Genomic DNA, 21,354 nt, shown 5'->3' with positions numbered 1-21,354 from the left:
GAAAGGATGCCACCTGTTTTTAACGTTCACGTAGTGATTTGGGGAGAATGGCCAAAACAACGCTTTTACCCCTTCTTCCTCTAAATAAACCGAGGAGGCCCCTGAGCTTGGACAGAGAATCTTCAGCAGACTACAGATCAAAGCTTGACGGACAGATGCATCCAGCTATGTTTACGTCCATGGTTTAGTCTCACGTCGTGTTTGATTGTAGAGTGTGGATCAGGGTTGGTTGTGAATGGTATTGGTCGTGTGTGGTTTGCCGATGAGGTAAAAGCACTCCACACCGCTACAATCCAATTACTACAGGTTAAAACGTGCAGAATGTATGATTTACATGCCGTTTTGTGTGTGGTTCCTCACAATTTTTATAACCGGCACTAAACACTAACATACCTGAAAGAGAACACTGATTTCTGCCTAGACAGAGGCTTCAATGTAAAGCTAGACCTGAGCCAGGACAGGAGGGTACACAGGTCCTTACCTTCTCTGTCTCACGGCTGCACTTTATTATGAAGATATTTGCGTAGATATCTTCAACACACATCCAATTCGACAGAGACAAGGTTGTGTCAGTCCACACCCAATCCATTACAGCACGCAGCTCAACCAGGAATGGAACGAGTCGGAACCTTTACACAATCATGGAAAAGAGCATGGAAACATATTTGTAGATACAATTTATGTTTATGGAATTTGCCCCCTTAAAGTCAGTTGATGGAATACCTTGGTGTTTTTTCGTCAACTAATAATATATATATTTTTATTTGTTTTAGGGGGACACAGCAACAACTGGCAGAACTCTTTCCTATTCATACTTGCATCTATCCTCACCCTTGGAACAGAAAAAGGTTGAGGTGGTTGTATCCCTTGGTAAGGAAATTGCCCAGAATTCGGGTGGGGTATCCACACCGGATCTGATAGGCAGACAGGCCGAAGTAGATGCACTTGACAAAGTACCATAGTTGGGCCACGAAGTTCTGGTTAAACATCCTGAGAGAGAGAGAGAAACAGAGAATGAGAGAGAGAGGCATTAGTATTTTTTATTATTAAAAAGCTACTCTATTGAAAGATAGAAAACAAATGGTGCACTGTACAATTAATTATGTTTTCAATGATAATAATTCGACCCAAATTTGTGTGAGCTACTAGATTGTTTTGTACTCACCTCTCAGTGACTGCAGGAAGAATAAAGAACATCCACAGGTGAATACCAAACACTAAGATAATCTATAGGAGCGAAAGAAGAGAAACAGATGAAAACATGTCTGATGTCTTCCAGCATCCTAAAGGTGCTGTAGGTAAGCCTTAAAAAAGATCATCTGATTGTAATTTGTTAGGAAGTCACCTGAAACAAGAACCGTTTTTTCACAAGATTAACAAATTGTAATGTTACCTTCAATGTTCAAATGATATTTTTTAACCAAAAATAACCGATAATTATCTTTGCTTAGCTAAATATCTAGGTATATAAAATATACATTGTATGGTCTCCCTGAAAATCTCTCACCTGAAATATGAGCTTTCCCAGTACAGTCTTGCGGAGGTACAGAGCTCTGTCGATGATCATGGTGCTAAACTGGATGAGCAGCATCACCAGGAAGGCCTCGGGGACTTGGTCGTCCGACAGAGAGGAGGCGATGTCTGCTGCAGCGCTGTGTTTCTGGGGAGACAGTTTAGCAATAAGTGTATTCAATCATTGTGTTATGATGGTGCCTGTGCCTGTTCCCTTTATGCTCCTTAATAAACAGAACCATAGCTCCAGAAGATGCTACTCTCATGCTTCCTACTACTTTCTTTTTCATCCACAACGTTCATTTGAAATCAGTGCAGTTGGCTAAAGCTTGCAAAGTCCTCCCTTGTCTTCCTCCTTCTCCTTGCCTCTCTGTCTGCACCACCCAACACCTCCACCTCTCTGTCTGCACCACCCAACACCTCCACCTCTCTGTCTGCACCAACCAACACCTCCACACCTCTCTGTCTGCACCACCCAACACCTCCACCTCTCTGTCTGCACCACCCAACACCTCCACCTCTGTCTGCACCACCAAACACCTCCACCTCTCTGTCTGCACCACCACAACTCTCTGTCTGCACCACCCAACACCTCCACCTCTCTGTCTGCACCACCCAACACCTCCACCTCTCTGTCTGCACCACCCAACACCTCCACCTCTCTGTCTGCACCAACCAACACCTCCACCTCTCTGTCTGCACCACCCAACACCTCCACCTCTCTGTCTGCACCAACCAACACCTCCACACCTCTCTGTCTGCACCACCCAACACCTCCACCTCTCTGTCTGCACCACCCAACACCTCCACCTCTCTGTCTGCACCACCCAACACCTCCACCTCTCTGTCTGCACAACCCAACACCTCCACAACTCTCTATCTGCCCCACCCAACTCCTCCACACCTCTCTGTCTGCACCACCCAACACCACCACCCCTCTGTCTGCACAACCCAACACCTCCACCCCTCTCTGGGATAGAGGGATAACAGGTTATCTGTGTATTCCTAGCAACATCTTTTCCATTATTAGTTATAGTTATAGTTATTAGTTCTCCCTGCCTAACGTTTCGGACCGTAACATCTGGAACAAACATCTGCTGGTGGAAATGTTAAGGCAGTGCGTGCAGCAGTAACAGTCCCATACAACAGACAAGAAAAACACAGGGAAAAATCAATTGGGAGACAGTTTAGCAATAAGTGTATTCAATCATTGTGTTATGATGGTGCCTGTGCCTGTTCCCTTTATGCTCCTTAATAAACAGAACCATAGCTCCAGAAGATGCTACTCTCATGCTTCCTACTACTTTCTTTTTCATCCACAACGTTCATTTGAAATCAGTGCAGTTGGCTAAAGCTTGCAAAGTCCTCCCTTGTCTTCCTCCTTCTCCTTGCCTCTCTGTCTGCACCACCCAACACCTCCACCTCTCTGTCTGCACCACCCAACACCTCCACCTCTCTGTCTGCACCAACCAACACCTCCACACCTCTCTGTCTGCACCACCCAACACCTCCACCTCTCTGTCTGCACCACCCAACACCTCCACCTCTGTCTGCACCACCAAACACCTCCACCTCTCTGTCTGCACCACCACAACTCTCTGTCTGCACCACCCAACACCTCCACCTCTCTGTCTGCACCACCCAACACCTCCACCTCTCTGTCTGCACCACCCAACACCTCCACCTCTCTGTCTGCACCAACCAACACCTCCACCTCTCTGTCTGCACCACCCAACACCTCCACCTCTCTGTCTGCACCAACCAACACCTCCACACCTCTCTGTCTGCACCACCCAACACCTCCACCTCTCTGTCTGCACCACCCAACACCTCCACCTCTCTGTCTGCACCACCCAACACCTCCACCTCTCTGTCTGCACAACCCAACACCTCCACAACTCTCTATCTGCCCCACCCAACTCCTCCACACCTCTCTGTCTGCACCACCCAACACCTCCACCTCTCTGTCTGCACCAACCAACACCTCCACACCTCTCTGTCTGCACCACCCAACACCTCCACCTCTCTGTCTGCACAACCCAACACCTCCACAACTCTCTATCTGCCCAACCCAACTCCTCCACACCTCTCTGTCTGCACCACCCAACACCACCACCCCTCTGTCTGCACAACCCAACACCTCCACCCCTCTCTGGGATAGAGGGATAACAGGTTATCTGTGTATTCCTAGCAACATCTTTTCCATTATTAGTTATAGTTATAGTTATTAGTTCTCCCTGCCTAACGTTTCGGACCGTAACATCTGGAACAAACATCTGCTGGTGGAAATGTTAAGGCAGTGCGTGCAGCAGTAACAGTCCCATACAACAGACAAGAAAAACACAGGGAAAAATCAACCAACCACATTGTTGGACCACTCATGTAAGATGACAGACTGAGAGACCGACGGTAAACAGAGGACCCGGGCAGGAAAATTTTGAAAATGAAGCCATTGAAGAATGTTGCAAAAAAATAGAATACAGATGAAAATAGAAACGGTTTACTACTTTGGTTTAATACTCACACCAAACGCCCAGAATCCAAACACAATGATGATAAAGTCAACCACGTCTGTCAGGAACATGAGAGCGTAGACGTCTGTAGCTGCACGGTATTCCGTGTGGAGGATATTCACAAAGAAACAGCGGGTAGGTCTGTAAACATCCTGAACGCTAGAGGAAAAGAAAGGCAACAAATAACAACTAATTATATTTCCTGTTGCATTAGCCTTATACAAAAAGGTCATAGTGTACAAACTTCTCGTAGTATGAAGGGAACTCACAACAGCAGGTATTTACAAAGTGTGAGCTACATTTACATTCAGGGCATTTAGCAGATGCTTTTATCCAAAGAGCCTTACAATAAGAACATTTGTCAGAAGACAGAGAAACAATCTATCGCTGTTTGTACAGTAAGGATGTTCATAGAAGCAAGCCTGCGTAAGTGCGTACATTAAGGAGGGGTGGGAGGGATTTGCTATACAGAGTCTAGATGAACTCTGAACAATTGAGTCTTGAGTCTTTTCAGTGAGGGTTCATCTCACCGGGAGACTAACACATGTTTTATCTTCTGTCCTGCAGCTAAAAGTCTCTCAGCTCGTTTGCTCTCCCCCTTCTTCTTAACCGGCTCCTTGATTGGCTGTGAAGCTTCTGTCGGCAAATCTACATGAGAGTTAGAAAGTGAACAGACACACATGACACACAAACACACACACACACACATATATTCACATGCATATATGTGAGATATAAGTATATGCAAAGAGAAATATAGTTTCCTAAAACCAATGTAGCCCCCAAGATATCGTAGATGAATACCGTTGCTCGTCTTTCGTTTGGCCTTCCGGAAGCGGAGTCTGCTTCTCTTTCTCGGTTCAGTCTTTTCCGTGTGTCCTTCTCCCTCTAGCTTGGTGTTCTCTGGACCAGCAGGGTTTTCCAAACCATCCTGTGGTCCAGTGGCAGGTATCTCTTGGGTGTATCCAATAACAATAGCAGGGTCACGGTGTTCATCCTGGATTGATTGGACACGGTTTGGGATTCAATAAAGATTACTCCCATCAGATCAAACACAAGAAGCTCAGTATGCAGTATAGGAGCCTCTCACTATCACCACCATCCTGTGTCACTTGTGTTTTAAAGAAAATAGTACAAGCCTTTTCTGACTGAATCAGGACTGGGCCTTGCTGGTCGGTCCCGTCGGATTCATTGGTGTCCTTGTTCGCAACTCCTCTCTGAAAAACGTCTTCATCTGATCCCCTTGCTGCTTCCTCCTTCTCCCTTCCTTGCCGTTCTCTGTCCATGCCATCCTCGTTGGCCGCTGTGTTCTCCTCCAGCGGGCCCTCCTGGTGCCACAGGCCGTAGCGCTTTGGAAAAGGAACACAAGGTTACTGTTGTCCATGCATCTGATTGCAGCGTGTTGCAGCTCTTCTTAAGGTTGGGCCCAACAAATCCATCAACCGTGATCCATAGTGGCGCTTAACTTTTGTATCAAATTGTATCGTCAATTAATTGACCAATAAATTATTCAATGACTTTACTACATTTTTGTCAACGGTGCATTGAAGCTTCAGGGCGTGCACTTCAGTAAAGGGTGAGTGTAACTTCATTAGAGCGGCCGGCACCCTCTAAAGCGTGCATGCAAATGACTAAAGTGAGCATGCCCTTAATCAAAGCCCGAGTGCTTTGCTCGGTGACCAAAGGAAGACACACATTTGACCTAGATAATATGATAAGTTACTCACCATCAGCAAAGACCTGTGGAAGAAGAGTGCTAGTAGTTGTAACAGATCGTATCGGATGTAGTTGTCTGTCTTCTCAAGGCCCAAGATCCGCGGTGTAAAGAAGGGCTTGTCCTCGTTTAAAGTCATCTCATAAACGCTATTCCATGGAAAGAAGCCAAACTGAAACAGGTACTTGACCACCACCATCACCTGTTGAAAGATCAACATTTAGTAAATGGTGAATGTCCTGTTCACACAAGCACTGTGGATTAGTACAAGCCAAAGGATCATTCTGACAATTATGACAGTAACATTGATCAATACAATTAACCACAATATCCATACATGCCTTTCCATTTTCCACGTACCTCTGTGTAGATAATAGCCGTCATCCAGAATTTCTTGGTGGGTCGTGGGACAGCTAGCATGGCCCACAGAAACACGAGTATGGGCAGGACAAGGGATATGGCCGAGGCTGAGACCACATTATTGAGCACTATTATTAAATAGCAGACCAGCTCTGAGTTGGCAGCCAACAGGCTGTACAAGGCAAAGAGGAGCTTTAAGAGGCGGTTCTGCTTGGCGTAGAAGTCCCTGCTTTGCTCCAGCTCCTCGATGAAGAACTGAGAACTGCAGAGACAGATCTGAGTTAGTTGGTTTCATGTCACAAATCTATCCCAAATCTGTCACAAATCTACTCGTACATATCTTTTCATTGACGTATGCTTCTATCCATGCACTACGGATGAGTTCTTTATCCATCCACTGAGAAGGTTAGCGACCTTCCCTTACCTTTCTCCCAGCATTTCACTGGCTGTTCTGGAGTGTCTGTGTTGTTTGTGACCCCCCTGTGGCTCTACTGCCAGCCTCACGGTGCTGCACGATGTGGATTCTGATGACTGCTCAGTTCCACCATCATAGACTGCTGGTGGTACTGTGGACCAACCTGTGATGGCCAGGAAACTGAGAGACAAGGGGAGGACAAATTATATATGTGTGTATATATATATATATATATATATATATACAGGGGTTAAAGTGGGCCGGAACGCTCCGGAACTGTGTTCCGGCACCTCAGATAAATGAATATATAAATAGATTTTTACAGAAAACTTGATCAAGAAAACCGTACCTTTCAGTCAAGATGAAAGGCAGAGTATCTGTTCATAGAATTCAAAGGCAAACCCATGTGTCTAGTTTGCTTAGAAACGATTACAGTCATGAAAGTAATTTCAACTTAAGTTGCCACTACATATAGCAAAACTGCACTGAATATAATGCTAGTTGTTGCACTTAATGTTGGGCCTTTGTTTTTCAGTTTTCATCACCATTGAATGATGATGTATGTGAGCCCTTTGCACTGAAAGAATACTAATCACTCATGTGGCTGTTGTTGTTACTCTTTAAAGGTCCCATGGCATGAAAATCTCACTTTATGAGGTTTTCTAACATTAATATGAGTTCCCCTAGCAAGCTTGCCTCCCGTCCCCAAGTGGCTAAAACTTGCGTTCGGTTTAAAACGAGCACTAGGTACCCTGCTCGCGCGTGCTTATTTGTCATGTGGCCCCATACGTCGTCATAAGGGGCCAAGTTACCTCCCCTTTCTCTGCCTTGCCCGCCCAGAGAATTTGGCCCGCCAATGAGACAATGAGCTACGACCGTACGCGCGGCACATGTGTGTGTGTGTGTTTGTGTGATTACACACACTGTAACGCAAGTGTTGTAAACTTCTTTGTTATTTGGATAACCGTTCTGCTGTTGGTGTTATGGCGCATAACACGTCGGACTCTCGTCTTTGGTGTTTCCATAACGAGACTTGTAGTGGGAGTTATCTCAGCCATGGTTGAGAAGGAATTGGGGGAAAGAAACTTTGGCTTTGTCTCCCTGAAGTACATGAACCATGACATGGAGGAGAAAGGGATTGTTGCCCGCTATTGTCTCCCGCTTCAGCCCCGCTGCCCGCTGACCACCACCTTGGCGCTGCCCGCTGCAGGAGGCGGTGGTGCCTAAGCGCTACCCGCTGCCGAGGCGGTGGTCCCTCGGCAGCTAGGCTCCGGCAGGAGACAATCGTGGGCAACAATCCCTTCCTCCTCCATGTCGTGGTTCAGTCTACTTCAGATTGATGTTTTGGACGTGGAAGAACCAGAGACGTCGGAGAACCCGACGCAGTCGTTTGAGATTCATAATATCGTCTGGAGGCGCACACAGCTTTTGGCCGTGATCATATATATTATATGATATAGATATCTATGTATAATATGATATTATTGAGATATAGAGCTCCAGGATTCCCGCCGGAGCACCCGGAGTGTTCTAGAATATTTACAGAACACGGCCAAAGGCTGTGTGCGCCTCGCCATTGTGATACATCCACTGTAAACAGAGCGCATGGTTCCGTGGCCGCAAGCTGCTCAAGGCCACACCGCCAACCTCCTCCTTGACCCGCCTCGCTCCTCCTCATTTGCATTAAAGCGTTTGGGGGAAAGCTCAATGTGCGACTAGCTCGTAGTGGCTGTAATTCTGTACCACGGCTGAATTTCGGAATGTCTTCAAATACTGTGTTAGGGGCCCTAAAGCATCTATAAAGTAGCATGCCATGGGAAATTTAACAAGAGTATAGACATGTTAAAAAACATTTCAGCATGGAAAATATGAAATTAATATATTTTGGTTGAATGAACATACTTAGGCTATGAATCTGAATGAATTTTGAGGGTTAGGGTTACCAGAATACAGGACATCACATCTACCAAATTCAAAATTTTCTGTGGGAGGACCCAGAGACCCTCCGTCCATGACTATGTCCCAAACACAAATGTTATCACCAGCCGCCAATGAATAAGACATATATATGCACATATTTTGTTCTGATTTTGAATTATTGGTACCTTCTCTCATATCCAATTAGTTGAAGTGCGCGTTCATGTGGCCCTCTGATGGTGATGATGAAAAATGTTGGCCTTCTTAATCATGAAAGTTGCCGATCCCTGGCCTAGTTAAATCAGGAAATAGCCTAATGGATAACTTAAGGTGTCAGCGTTGATGTTTATTTCTTTGGTTGGGCCTCCTGTTGAACAGTGGAATCCACAGCGATATGTTAAAAAATGGGTTCTAACAAAAAGGTCACACAGCCTGTCTAAAAAGAAAAACTGTGACAATTAAGTCATAGTACTAGTCAGTATGGGAGCTATTTTGACTGTATGCGACTGTATGAATGTAGACAGATTATTGTTTGGTGTTTTTTTATTGTTATGTTTTACAGAAAACTCTACATCGGTTGTGATTCTTTGTTCTTGTCTGCAAACATTTTGGGGTGTTTAAAATATGAGTCCGTTTTGGACTTCCCATTTTTATTTTTGAATTAAAATTGGGAAAGCAAGGTTGTGTTCCATATTGTGGTGCTCAGCAATATTTGCATATTGCCATATCAGTATGGCTGGACCAAAGTAAAACCATTAAATGTCAAGCAATTAAGTTGTGTGATACTCAGAACGAAAGTGACTCTATCGTATCTGAAAAATAATACACAATACCCAATATGTTGTTACATGGTGAGTAATTTTTCTTTGTTGCGCCGACACAAAATTTGAGAGTTCCCCCACCTGCCAAATCCCACTTAAACAACTGTATGTGTATATATATATCAGTGGTGGCTGGTGGTTTTTAAAGTGAGGGAGGAAAGACTGCGCGCTTGGTTGCCATTGGCCTGCTTGCACTGTTGGTGTATGGCGGCATAAGAATGTGAGACTCAAGTTGTTTCAGGGTGATTTGGTGAACTACAAAATAGTAGGGAGGGATAGTTATGTGTATAAAATTGATACAAAGCCACCAGTGGCATCACTGTCATTTGAAAGCTGGTGGGCAGCATGTCTTTGAAATGGACTAAAAGGGCAGAAGGAAAGGATGCAAAGCCCATAAGTCAAATCAGGCCTACTCCTGATTAGTAAAAGTAAATAAAAAAATCTGGGCCTATTTTTGACCTCAATGACTGAAGTTAATGGTTGTAACTTACTGTAAGTAACTCAGGCTGGATGCACGCAGGCTTGATGCGCGCTCCACTTTTTCTGTGGAGAACCAGCGCCTTGAATATTTAGTACAGTTTCTACAGCTCGATGCGGTTTCCCAATGACTCCGTCTTTACAGAGATATTCCTGAACCACATAAAAAGGAACTGGATCGTTTTCGCCCGTTTCGGCTCTGGGTGGACGGGGCCTGCGACTGAGCGGCAATGCAGAGCAGGTTTGTTATCGACAGTGTTGCCGGATTGGGCAGATTTACCACCCAATGATAATTGTTCCAGCCTAACGTGGTTAAAAGTAGCCCAATTGGGTAGGAAATCTGCCCAATCTGGCAACACTACTCACCAGCCAGGGATCCTGCTTATTGGTTCTAGCGTAGTGCGAATTGATTTTTGCGCGAATCAGACCCCTTAAGGTCACACCCGCTCAGAGGAGGACTTCCCTCCTCTCTCCCATTGAAACCCATGTTATTCCCCGGCCGCCAGTACTTTCGAGGAAATGAATGGGAGACAACGGAGGCTGAGGGAGGAACGCCCTCCCTGAAGTTATTGTCAATAGGCGATAGGGGGTGCTAATATCCCTTTACCCAGGGAAACAAACATTATATATTCAAAGTCATTAAAGTAGTCATATTTAAGGGCAGTAATTCATTACAGTAGTCTGGGCAATCTACATTTTTTTATTCTCAACAATGTTAAGGAGGATCTTCCTCCCTCTCCTCAATGGAGAAGCCTCCACTGATATATATATATATATATATTAGTGCTGTCAGTTTAACACGTTATTAACGGCGTTAACGCAAACCAATTTTAACGGCTTTATTTTTTTAACGCGCTTTTAACGATCTTTTGGCTTGGCAAACGTTGGAGTTTTTTCACCTGCTGTCTAGCAACAACTAGTCACGTCAGAAAAACTACAACACCATACCGAATCTAGCAACACGGCGAACAAAACAACAAGCTCGCTGCACGAACTTGTTGGGGCAAGCAAGGATACGGAGCGGGTGAAAAACTCCTTAAAAGTGTGTGTGTCACTCTGTTCGAGCCTGCACGAGAGTTCAATGTTGTCATTAGCTGTTACGTCTTTCTGACCAATCGCAGTTCAAGGCCCACCTAGGCTGTACCACTTTGGGAGGGGCTTCGGCGCTGCAAGGAACTTTTATAAACGCAATATTGTTATCCCGCAGTAATCAGCCCGACAGCCCCGAAACGTTAACGGCCCACCGGGAATTCTCCCGACTCTCCCGATTACCAATCCGCCACCGTGTGTGTGTGTGTGTGTGTGTGTGTGTGTGTGTGTGTGTGTGTGTGTGTGAGACTCTCTGATCTCACTAAAAGGCTAGCAGCACGAAATCAAGGGATATTTAGAATAGAAAAAAATATGTGATTAATCGCGAGTTAACAATGGCATTAATACGATTAATCTCAATTAAATATTTTAATCGCTTTAAAGCACTAATATATATATATTAGTTTTTTCACCTGCTGTCTATGTATATATATATATATATATATATATGTATATATACATACACATACACATCTATATATATATATATATATATACACATACACATATTTATTTACATGTATATAAATATACATATATATATACATTTATATGCATATAAATATATATGATAAGGGCTAGCAGTGTTATGGTTTCCCAAAGTATTTTTCGTATTTGAATATATTATTGATTGATTGTTAATGTTGTTATTGTTATAACTATTATTTCTCTTTTTAATTGTTGTTTCAAGAAACCTGGGACAGACAGGCTCACTTGTTTGTTTCTGCATCAGTCTCATTTAAGCTGTTCTCCAGTATGTCCCCGTCCTCAGAGAGATTGTCCCCTGAAGGCTCTGCTGTGGTCCCCGGCTGGAAGGGGAAAGCAGATTTAGGGGCCACGTAATGGAGTAATTTGGAGTAGTTTATGTTTAACACCCTTCTGGTATTGTCTGTGGACATTACCTGTCCTATCTTGTGTATGTGCAGGTAGCGTTCTTTGCACAGAACAGTAGAAGTATCCCTGTACTGTTTAGTCAACAGATTGAGCCACTCAGACAGCCCGTCCACCATCGCCAACACGATGGCCCATAAGAACCTCAGGATATCCAGGATCCTTTGGACCACTGCTCCATGACCTGCACATCAACATGAAGCAGAAGACAGAGGGTCACACCCCACACATTCTACAGCTATTGAGTAGATGTATGAGTGGAATTGTTAGAAATTAATGAATTTCAAAGTTCAAATGGCTCAGTTTATGGCCAAATAATGGCCTGATTCACACATGGAATGGCGTTTTCTTCCACAACTTCAGAAATAGTGAGTCCTCAAATAAATTTTGGCGAGGAAAACTTAAGACACATATGATGTGCGGTAACTGTGGTTCTATTTAATGATATACGCAATACATTAAAAAACATAATTTCTTACCAGTATTGTATCCACTATCGTTATTGACTTGTGTTCCTAATATGCATCTGTCCCCCCGTTAATATACATTGCCATAGAATGTATTATGTGTTAGGCCTACGTGTTTAGTTTGCGTGTATTTAAACAGATGGACGCACACACGCGCGCCCGCATTCATTCATTCTTTTTAACAATCACTCGCGGTAAAACAATGTTTTCTCACGATCAACTCATCAAATTTTTAAAGTTATGGGCTTGTACTCGATGTCTGTGTCAAGAAAATGTGTCAACTTATTATTACCGCTGTATCAGCTGTTCTTTCCCAAATAATTTGCATATATGTGTGGCTAGGTAGATGAAAGAAGCAAAGTGTATGCGCGAGGTACACAAGCAACATTATGCATGCGCCCCTAAAATAGCATCTGAACAACGCGCTTCTGCTTTAAACCAGGTATTTCCTGGTTTGTGGCGCAATTGTTTTCTGAAACTGCAGAATAGCACCAGGGAACGTTTGCGCCAGAACACGCCTCCTCCTTTCGCTGAACCGCCCCTTGGGGCGCAAGATCATTCCCTAATCTACCGCGAGTGGCGGTGGTGGGAAAAGAACGCTCTGCGCCAGTTGCAAACTAGCAACGACACATGCGTCAGTGTAGAAAGTCAATATGCGCCGGATGCAAGATAGGGCCCAAAGCCTAAAATATGCAATAACTTTAACTGGCTGTTGTTTAAGAAAGGATAATATATCAGGAGATATATATACTTACCAGAGTCTGACTGCTCAGTTGACTGCTGTCCATCCTGGATCAGATCCTCAAAGACATTATGGTCACCTTAACACACATAGAAGCACAGGCAAACACACATGAGCAGAATTGTTCCGTAGTAGTGTGTTTGTTAGTGCGTGCAACCGTGCGTGCATGGTTTCTCGTTTGAATGATCGGTGAAAGGGATGAGACAACACATTGTGAAAATATAAATAAAACATTTTTGATCAACTTTAGTGATACAATGACATTTGGTTTATGATTTTAATTTACAATTTACAATACTGTACAAGATAACAAATGGATGGATTGGATATAGACTTCAGTAAAGCTCCTTCACTATGAGGTCTTGGTGTGTATCTGCAAATGTACCAGACTCCAGCCCAGCCTCTTGGTTACTTCTGTTGTCCCTCTCCTTGCTCTTGTCTCCTCTCTCCAACCGCCTCAGCTCTCGCTGTCGTCTCTGGCGGTCGCGTAGAGCGGCCTTCACACTGGTCACCCAGGCCTGGTACGCTAGCTGAAGGCCACAAAGTTGAACAATCATATAGCGTCAACATAACATAAGTACTCTAAACTCTTAACGCTCTCTACTAATAAACTAAATACAATTATTTGAATATGAGGACGTTCAACCTATGTACATATTCCCCCTAAAACTTATAGCAACTCGTAGATTATACAAGTTTATAATAGATATTAGTTACTTTCAAACATAATAATAGGATTGTTTTCTATCAGCTTACATATTTATAATCCGCTGTGTTTTCAGCATATAGTTTGAACGTTATCATGGACAAATCTGGTCAATAGTTACATTTAAACATTGTCTCAAAGTTGCATTGGCAGCGCATTGATTTGGAACTTTTGAAAGGCATAGGTGTCCCATTATTGAAAATAATGCACAAATCTGGAATGTTCTTGACCAATCAGAAGCACATATTCAAAAGCTGAATAAATAAAGGTGCCAACCTGACACGCAGTCTGCTTCTGAGGGGTTGGCTCCTCAAAGGGCGTGTCTTCCTCATCCTCACTGTCTGACTCAAACAGGTAGTACTCGCCAGAGTGGAGCACTGCAGGGATTAAACAGCAACATGTGTGAGCTTGTGTAGAACAAATGTCTGTATGAGAAACACAACTTGCACAACTCAAATGAAAGATGTAAGTTCTCCGACCGGTAGCGTGGTGCATCCATGGCTGATGCCATCTCTTCGGGGTCTTCCTTCTGGGGTCTGGACGGGAGGAAGGGTCTGGGAGTGTGAATAACCAATCATTAGTTATCTTTCTCTGTGGTTAATGGTATTTTATCTCTTTTGATATTTTAATAACATTAGTAGTAGATAGATACATGTCCGATTTGTAGCAGTAAACATTAAATTGTCCACTTGATACATGCCCTGTGTTGAGGAGGGGTTCACATAATGTCACAAACAATCCAAGCCACCAACCTGCTGCTAGATAGGGTGCCAAGCACAAAGTGTGAATGCAACCTATTGTAATTGTTAGTTTTATTATTATTATTATTATTCCTCCACGTTTGACTAACACAGCCTTAACCGCTCTCTCGCTTTTTATGAAACTTACTACAGCTGTAGAGGCTGACGCAAAATTAACAGAGAACAAATATTGCACTGATTGGGCCGAAGGTGGCGCTATAGCAACAGTCCAAAAATGCAAACTTTGAACAAACATATCTCATAACCGCTTTGACGTAGAGTCATCAAACTTTGTTTACAAATGCATATCCTCAGGTTGAGCAAATATGACTCAAGAATCGATGACTTTATTTTGATAGATTTTTTTTACGACATTAAAAGCACTCAATTCTCTAAGGATCCTAGGTTTTTAGACGCAGACAAAAATCCTTTAGCACGCATCATCTATGGACCAATTTCTTCAATCTGCCTTAAAGCGAAGTCTGTCCAATAAAGACTAAAGCACCCAGGAGCCATTGAATTCTAAAAATGGTGTGGTTTAAAACGCGTAAAGACTTAAATGCTTATATCAACATCAAATTGGACTCCTATGATCTTGAGTCCGATCAAAAGTTGTTCTGAATCAAATTTTGAACAAGAAAGATTCAACATATTTCAAATTAGTAAAAAAAAATCACAACAGTTCATAGAGGGAATGTTTGGTTTGAGCGAGACCAACTTAGTGGCTATTGGGGACCAAAGTCCCAACTGCTCAAGTAAAATGAAGTTGATTGACAAACAACATGGCCGCCAGAGGAATCGTCCAAAATGAACTTAATGCTAAAAAGCAAGGTTAACTTAACCCAATCCTCATCAAACTTGGTGTAATAAAAGAAACATGGGTCCGGATAAACTCCTCCAAATTGTATCCAGATCGGGCGATAGGGGGAGCTATATCAATTAACTGAAAATGCAGACTTTGGATGGACATATTTTCTGAACTTTTTCTTCTACAGTCATGAAATCCGGTAGACATTTGTGTATCCTCATGTTCAGCAAATGTTCCCAGGAAACCAAGAACCTGTAACAAAATGGGGGCTGGCTTCCAAATTAGACAAATCAATGATAGGTGACTAAAGGTGGGGTTAACTTAAGTCAATAATCACCAAACTTGGTGTATTTAAAGAAGCATAGGTCAAGGTTAACTAGGCAAAAGTTCGTCAAAATAGGACTATAGGGGGCGCTAAAGCGATCAGTTGAAAACATTAAAGAATTATAACTCCTCAGCCTTTTGACGTACGGTCATGACGTTTTGTTTCCCCATCAACAGATCCAAGCTGAGGCTATTCCAGCGTTGTCAACCGTATGCAAACAAAAACAGTCTTAATTATCTGAGTCAGGGTCTTAATGGTCTGTCAGGGTCTTAATGGTCTGACAGGGTCTTATTGGTCTGCGTCAGGGTTTTAATGGCCCGTCAGGGTCTTAATGGTCTGACAGGGTCTAATTGGTGGCTTTAGGCTTGAAACCCGTAAAATGCTGCTTGCAGCTTTAATTCATCATTATTATTGAATCAATAAAAACTGGTTGCTTGGTTAATCTACAATTTTTGGTCAAGAAGTTCCAAGATGGCGGCTTGAATTTCTTCATGACCCTCGTGATAAGCGGTTCTGTTTAACATGTGAACAACTACATTATAGAGAATATGGTTGTGTTTTCATATTCCTCAATAACCTCCATAAACAATTTATAAACCATTGAGATCCCTCTCAATGAGCAGAAGTTTTTTTCCATTAACAGTTAAATCTTTACCATCAGCTTCATCTTCCAGAGAACCTCCAGAAGATCTACGTCCTGCTCGGTACTTCTTCTGTCTGGAGCGGATTCTCTGCATACTTTAACACAGATAAGATAATATAGATAAAGGAAACATGAGGGATTCTCCTTTTATATAAATAAATCATCAACTAATATCCCCATGACGATGCTTCATCGTCATACATTGTTATCCGATTTTATTTTATAGTTGTATTTATTACAATTACAACACATAACAATTCTTCAATTCCTGTGTGGCTACGAGAGGAGTGTCAATGTTTGTTAAATATAATATCAATTAGGAATAATATATTTTAGCAAATCTTTGTAGATACCTTCTCAAGAATGTCACTAGAACTGAGGCACTGAAGCTACAAAACATCCTTACGATCTCTTTAGCTGTGAGAGGGACTTCTCCTCGGCCTTCTGGTGGAACGTCATGTCCTTCACCAGACTGGCTCTGAACAGCTCAAAACCCCTGGGAGCAAAGCAATACCGCATTTAGTTGGTCTTTGTCTTACCAGCCATACTACACTTACGCATCACTCAACTATTATTTAACTAATTGAAAATGTTAATGCCTTCAATCTGTTAATGCTAAAAATAAATGAATACTATGCTGTTAAACATTCTGCATGTTTTACCTGCAGAATTTGAGGAAGAGACTGGGTCTCTAAATTGAAAAAAGTCTGTTAAGATATTTTTACCAAACCAAAATCAACCTGGGATGGTGGTTTCCACTCTTACCTTGAAGCCTGTTTGGCGGAGGCCTGGAGCTCTGCTGTCACATGCAGGAAGTAGAAGCTGAGGAAGACCCGCCTCTGGAGCAGCAGGAAGAGGAAACAGATGCTGTCCCAGATGATGCCCGCCTCCTCCACTGGGAGGGTGCAGGTCTTGTCGCCCACAGACTTGGCTGATGGAAGGAATTCAAATAACATGCATGTGAAAAAGAGCACTTGAAGTGTTATTAAGATAGAAATGCAAGAAATACAGGATGTCCACAGAAATACAGGATGTCCACAGAAATACAGGATGTCCACAGAAATACAGGATGTCCACAGAAATACAGGATGTCCACAGAAATACAGGATGTCCACAGAAATACAGGATGTCCACAGAATTGCATCATGCAAGAAGTCACGTTGTCAGTGGATGAGAAAATGGGTCTTTCCATTTGTATAGAAGTGCTTGAGGAAATCAGTACTTACGGTCATAATAACCCTTCACTGTGCAAACTAGACTGAAGAGCTGTATCACCCAACAAAAATCTTTCTGCATCCCAACTACAAATACACATGCCAGGATCTGCATTCAAAACACAATCAAAACACAAGTCAGTAGGATTATTTCATAATATTATGATATATATATATATATATAAGTATGTGTATATTAACTATTATTCCTAGTTCGGAGACAAATGTAGTTTATTCTAATCCATGATTTCAAGTACTTTGATAATAATAATTTGATAACCATCCACAGACAAAAGGACTTAATCAGGGTAATCTGGGTCTGTAGATGTGTCCTGTGTGTTTGAAGTTTTTTGAGGACCTCACTTACCGATAACAGATTCTTTGCAATGATAACTGCTACATTATAGATGATAAGGCAGTCCCACACAGCAAGGCGGGCCCTTGCTGGTTTGACCAATAGCTGAGTCCCAAACAAAAAGAAGAAGAAACACGCCAGCAAATAACCCAGTCCGAACACAGAGATCCTTGTCGCTCCTGTGACAAAGACCACTGACAGCACAAACCAGTAGAGGTATCGGAACACCAGGACTTTAGCCATGTCGAGGTAACACCTGGGATGAGCAGAGGGAAACAAAGGGAACAAGAGAGGAGTCATTACTATGGAACAATATAGGAAAACAGCTGAATCTTGTACAGATCTTAGACTAGTTGCAGTGTACAGAATGATATAAATGTGGTACGTGCTGTGACATGGTTAATCCTGCTTTCCATTCCAGAGTGACAGATGAGTAAATGACAAGCCGGCTTGATGCACCAAGCAATAGTTTACACATGAATGTTTGATGGTTGGACAGATTATGAGGTGAATAGTTCAATAGAGGATGCTTTTTGCCTGCAGTTGATGAAATTGGGTGTTGGGTTGAATAGTTGGTTCTCCATTGGATCAGGACAGTCTGTGTTCTCCCCCGCAAGAACCATCCAATCCTCTGTCCGCTCATTCTCAAACACCTTCCACTGCTGGGAGGCACACATCAGCAGGACAAAATCCGCTGTAGACACACAAACACATGCATCAAGACCAACACGTAACAAAACCTTTGGCTTCTACCACTGTTGGATGAACCATAACCATGTTATACATGACCTCATCGCTTCAATTAATCCCTCACTCAAGTCCAAAAAACTGCATTATAAGGAAACATGTTGCTTGTTCAAAATAAGCATTTGCTGTGTTTTCAGAAAATGTATAATTGTACACAACCAATTGGAACAGCTCCTTATGAGTACGGCATTTAGGTCCTGATTTGAATACCTATAAGATTTTGTGAGTTGGGCTCAGTGTAGAAATCGGGCAGATAGATCCACTTAATCAGAGCGGAGTTGATCATCACTGGAGTGTTCCACCGCCAAGGATAGTCTAAACAGAGGAGGGACGGAGAGTCAAGAGGGTTATAGTGGAGACTGCCTCAAACCACCCGTCATCAGGATACTTATAGTGAATATATATATATTTAAAATCCATTGAATAGACCCTTTTCACAGGATTCACCATAGGACACATAGTTGTCGCTCCAACACTAATTATGGGCCTGCTATTAAAGGGCACATCGTCATTTGGCCTCATGGACAACTCGTACGCACACATCTGTGCCTATAAGGCTTGTACAAGGGCTTTGAATGTATTAACCTTTATACAACAATAAACAATAAAATAGTATTAATAAGAATAAGCCGCTTAATATATTGTTTAGCCTTTTATAGGCTCTAGAATAACTCAAAACAAAGATTTATAATCGCTGAGTGAGTATCACACGTTAGGCCTTATTCATTACTTATCACGACAACTCCAACCTTCTAATCCTATCTAAATTCTCTTTGCTTACACCTTATCCTCTCTAATCTGTTGAACATGAAGGAAGCGATCTGCCAGTCTTTAAGGCGGCTGGACTCTGTGCGCTTCTGGCCCAAACTGTGCTGCCTTTTATAGCCCCTATACTCCTCAGAACATCTTTTAATATTATTAAACATGACCAATATTTTAGGTTTGCAGCAGTAAAATCATTTTAACTACATGGGCACATGGGTCGCTTTGCCTTGCCAACATCTCTATCGGAATCTATTTCAAATCAAATCAAAGTTATTTTCTTTCGGATACTGTGCAGGCATGAAAGCATTGGTTATTTTTCCCAACTCCTTCACCTCAGAAGGGGCTCTGATGCCACTACTGACTGCTAAATATTTCTTGTTTTTTGTTTTATTGATTTTCTGCTCTGCAATATATTCGTGTTTTTGCAAACCTTCTTGCAGAGGTCGGGGGATACCTTGACTGGTTCAATCTGCTGGTGCATTAAAGACCCATAACTCGCTTTAGGAGGGACACCTGTGTCTGTCCTATGATGATGCCTCTTTGGAGAGAGTACAGAGCATGGCCTTACCGATACAGAGGGCGGGCGGCATTCCCACGCAGAGGACATACTGATAAATCATGAAAACGCACAGGAATAGGCAGTACTTAGGCCAGATCCGAGCCATCGCTGCCCGCCTCCGCCTCACTATGATGATGACCAGCCAGCAGCCGTGGATTATAACCACAAAGTTCATCCTCTGGCCAATCACATTAATCGTCATCAGAAAGCATATCTGTTAGAAATGAGATAAGAGAAAATATATGAATGAAGGAATGAGGGAATAGTCCAACTTTATGTCCTACTTTTCAAATGTTCTTGAATCCTATAGACCTGGGCTGTTTGCGGAAGCACTTTGCTTATATGTAATGTACAATGAGCAGGGGTCCAAGAACCTCTGGATTGTACAGTTCTACTCATTCAGCCGGTCTGAATTTTGACAAAGGCATAGTTCAAGTCTTATCAATAGGGTTAACATTTTTAAAACTTGGAAAGACAAGGGAAAGTAATAGACATACAAATATCTATGAAACTTTCCTTTTACACTTAAAACACTATCGGTCTGATCTGGACTGTGTGCAACATTTCCTGTTGGGAAGATTAAGATTAAGACTATGATTTGTGAGCATGATGCAATGTTTTGCCCTAGCTGCCCAACACCTTTGTCTTTGTTTGATTACGTGTTCTACCATCTGTTTTGCTGTGATGGTTTCTGTAGAGTGACGGAAACAAGCTACCCTATTACAGAAGCAGCTTGGCACTCTACATTGTATTTTGTACTATTTATGATTTGATGTATGCTCAGTGTACCTTTAAGTATAACAAAACATATATAGAGTATAAAAAAATGATAATTTTGTTTAAATCTTACTACTATAATAATAATAGCAGGCCTGTAGCACCAGTTACTAAAGTTACTCATGTGCGCATGTGCCAAGCAGCCTGCAGCTCATACACACACACAGCACGCGCAAACGCATACATACACCGCAAGCATGCACATACACACCGCATACAAACACCGCACACACACGCACATGCGCACAAACATACATGGAAACGCACACACACACACACAACACACACTTACACGCACGCGCACACACCACACACGTCAAGAGAAGGGCAGCGACAGACGTTATGTTTTTAATCATAACGGCTCCGCCATCGACACATGTGCAGGTAAAAACACACACGCACGCGCACACAACCAGCGATACTCAGCCTTAAAACGGCTCGGCCATCGACACACGCGCAGGTTAGAACAATGTTACGTAAATAAAGCAAATAAGCTGTAATTACTACACACAGCCACAAGAGAGCAGGATCAAACATACAAGCTGTAATATCTACCCCAGCCACAGAAGGCAGCATCTTTAAGAAAGACAAGGAAGCCTCATTTAAGACGTCACATAGACCACGCCTACTTCACATAGGCCACGCCTACTGGAGCCAGATGAGGTCAGAATTAGTGGTGGATTTAATGATTCGTTTCCGTGACCCAGTTCGCGTGATTCAGTTCGCCAAGAGGAGTAGTTTGCGAATCGTTCGTTCGTTCAGTCGAGTTTCCGGTAGCACTAACTCCACTGAGTCTG

At 42.8% G+C, this 21,354-nt stretch overlaps 1 protein-coding gene across 2 annotated transcripts in view; it reads right to left on the bottom strand.

Annotated features, from left to right (window-relative positions):
- Positions 1-21,354, bottom strand: part of piezo1 (piezo type mechanosensitive ion channel component 1 (Er blood group)) — an 88,714-nt gene that overhangs the window by 7,996 nt on the left and 59,364 nt on the right. For both annotated transcript variants that reach the window (XR_003979631.1, XM_030378828.1), the window contains exons 22-46: positions 19,790-19,994; positions 18,667-18,771; positions 18,247-18,403; positions 17,722-17,965; positions 17,367-17,463; positions 16,906-17,071; positions 16,547-16,636; positions 16,153-16,235; positions 14,104-14,178; positions 13,901-14,001; positions 13,304-13,448; positions 12,932-12,997; positions 11,721-11,893; positions 11,533-11,627; positions 6,524-6,694; positions 6,100-6,361; positions 5,753-5,941; positions 5,165-5,374; positions 4,830-5,022; positions 4,556-4,673; positions 4,037-4,184; positions 1,508-1,660; positions 1,166-1,227; positions 832-990; positions 482-629 (exon numbers count right to left, since the gene is read on the bottom strand). Coding sequence is in view for 1 of the 2 variants with exons in the window: in XM_030378828.1 (XP_030234688.1) it covers positions 482-629; positions 832-990; positions 1,166-1,227; positions 1,508-1,660; positions 4,037-4,184; positions 4,556-4,673; positions 4,830-5,022; positions 5,165-5,374; positions 5,753-5,941; positions 6,100-6,361; positions 6,524-6,694; positions 11,533-11,627; positions 11,721-11,893; positions 12,932-12,997; positions 13,304-13,448; positions 13,901-14,001; positions 14,104-14,178; positions 16,153-16,235; positions 16,547-16,636; positions 16,906-17,071; positions 17,367-17,463; positions 17,722-17,965; positions 18,247-18,403; positions 18,667-18,771; positions 19,790-19,994 (3,615 nt within the window). In the remaining variant the exon portion in view is untranslated. The remainder of the gene's footprint in view (positions 1-481; positions 630-831; positions 991-1,165; positions 1,228-1,507; positions 1,661-4,036; positions 4,185-4,555; positions 4,674-4,829; positions 5,023-5,164; positions 5,375-5,752; positions 5,942-6,099; positions 6,362-6,523; positions 6,695-11,532; positions 11,628-11,720; positions 11,894-12,931; positions 12,998-13,303; positions 13,449-13,900; positions 14,002-14,103; positions 14,179-16,152; positions 16,236-16,546; positions 16,637-16,905; positions 17,072-17,366; positions 17,464-17,721; positions 17,966-18,246; positions 18,404-18,666; positions 18,772-19,789; positions 19,995-21,354) is intronic.

The sequence above is a fragment of the Gadus morhua genome, chromosome 15 (genome assembly GCF_902167405.1).
Source record: "Gadus morhua chromosome 15, gadMor3.0, whole genome shotgun sequence".
NCBI lineage: Eukaryota > Metazoa > Chordata > Actinopteri > Gadiformes > Gadidae > Gadus > Gadus morhua.
This window is presented reverse-complemented; position numbering and strand designations above follow the sequence as displayed.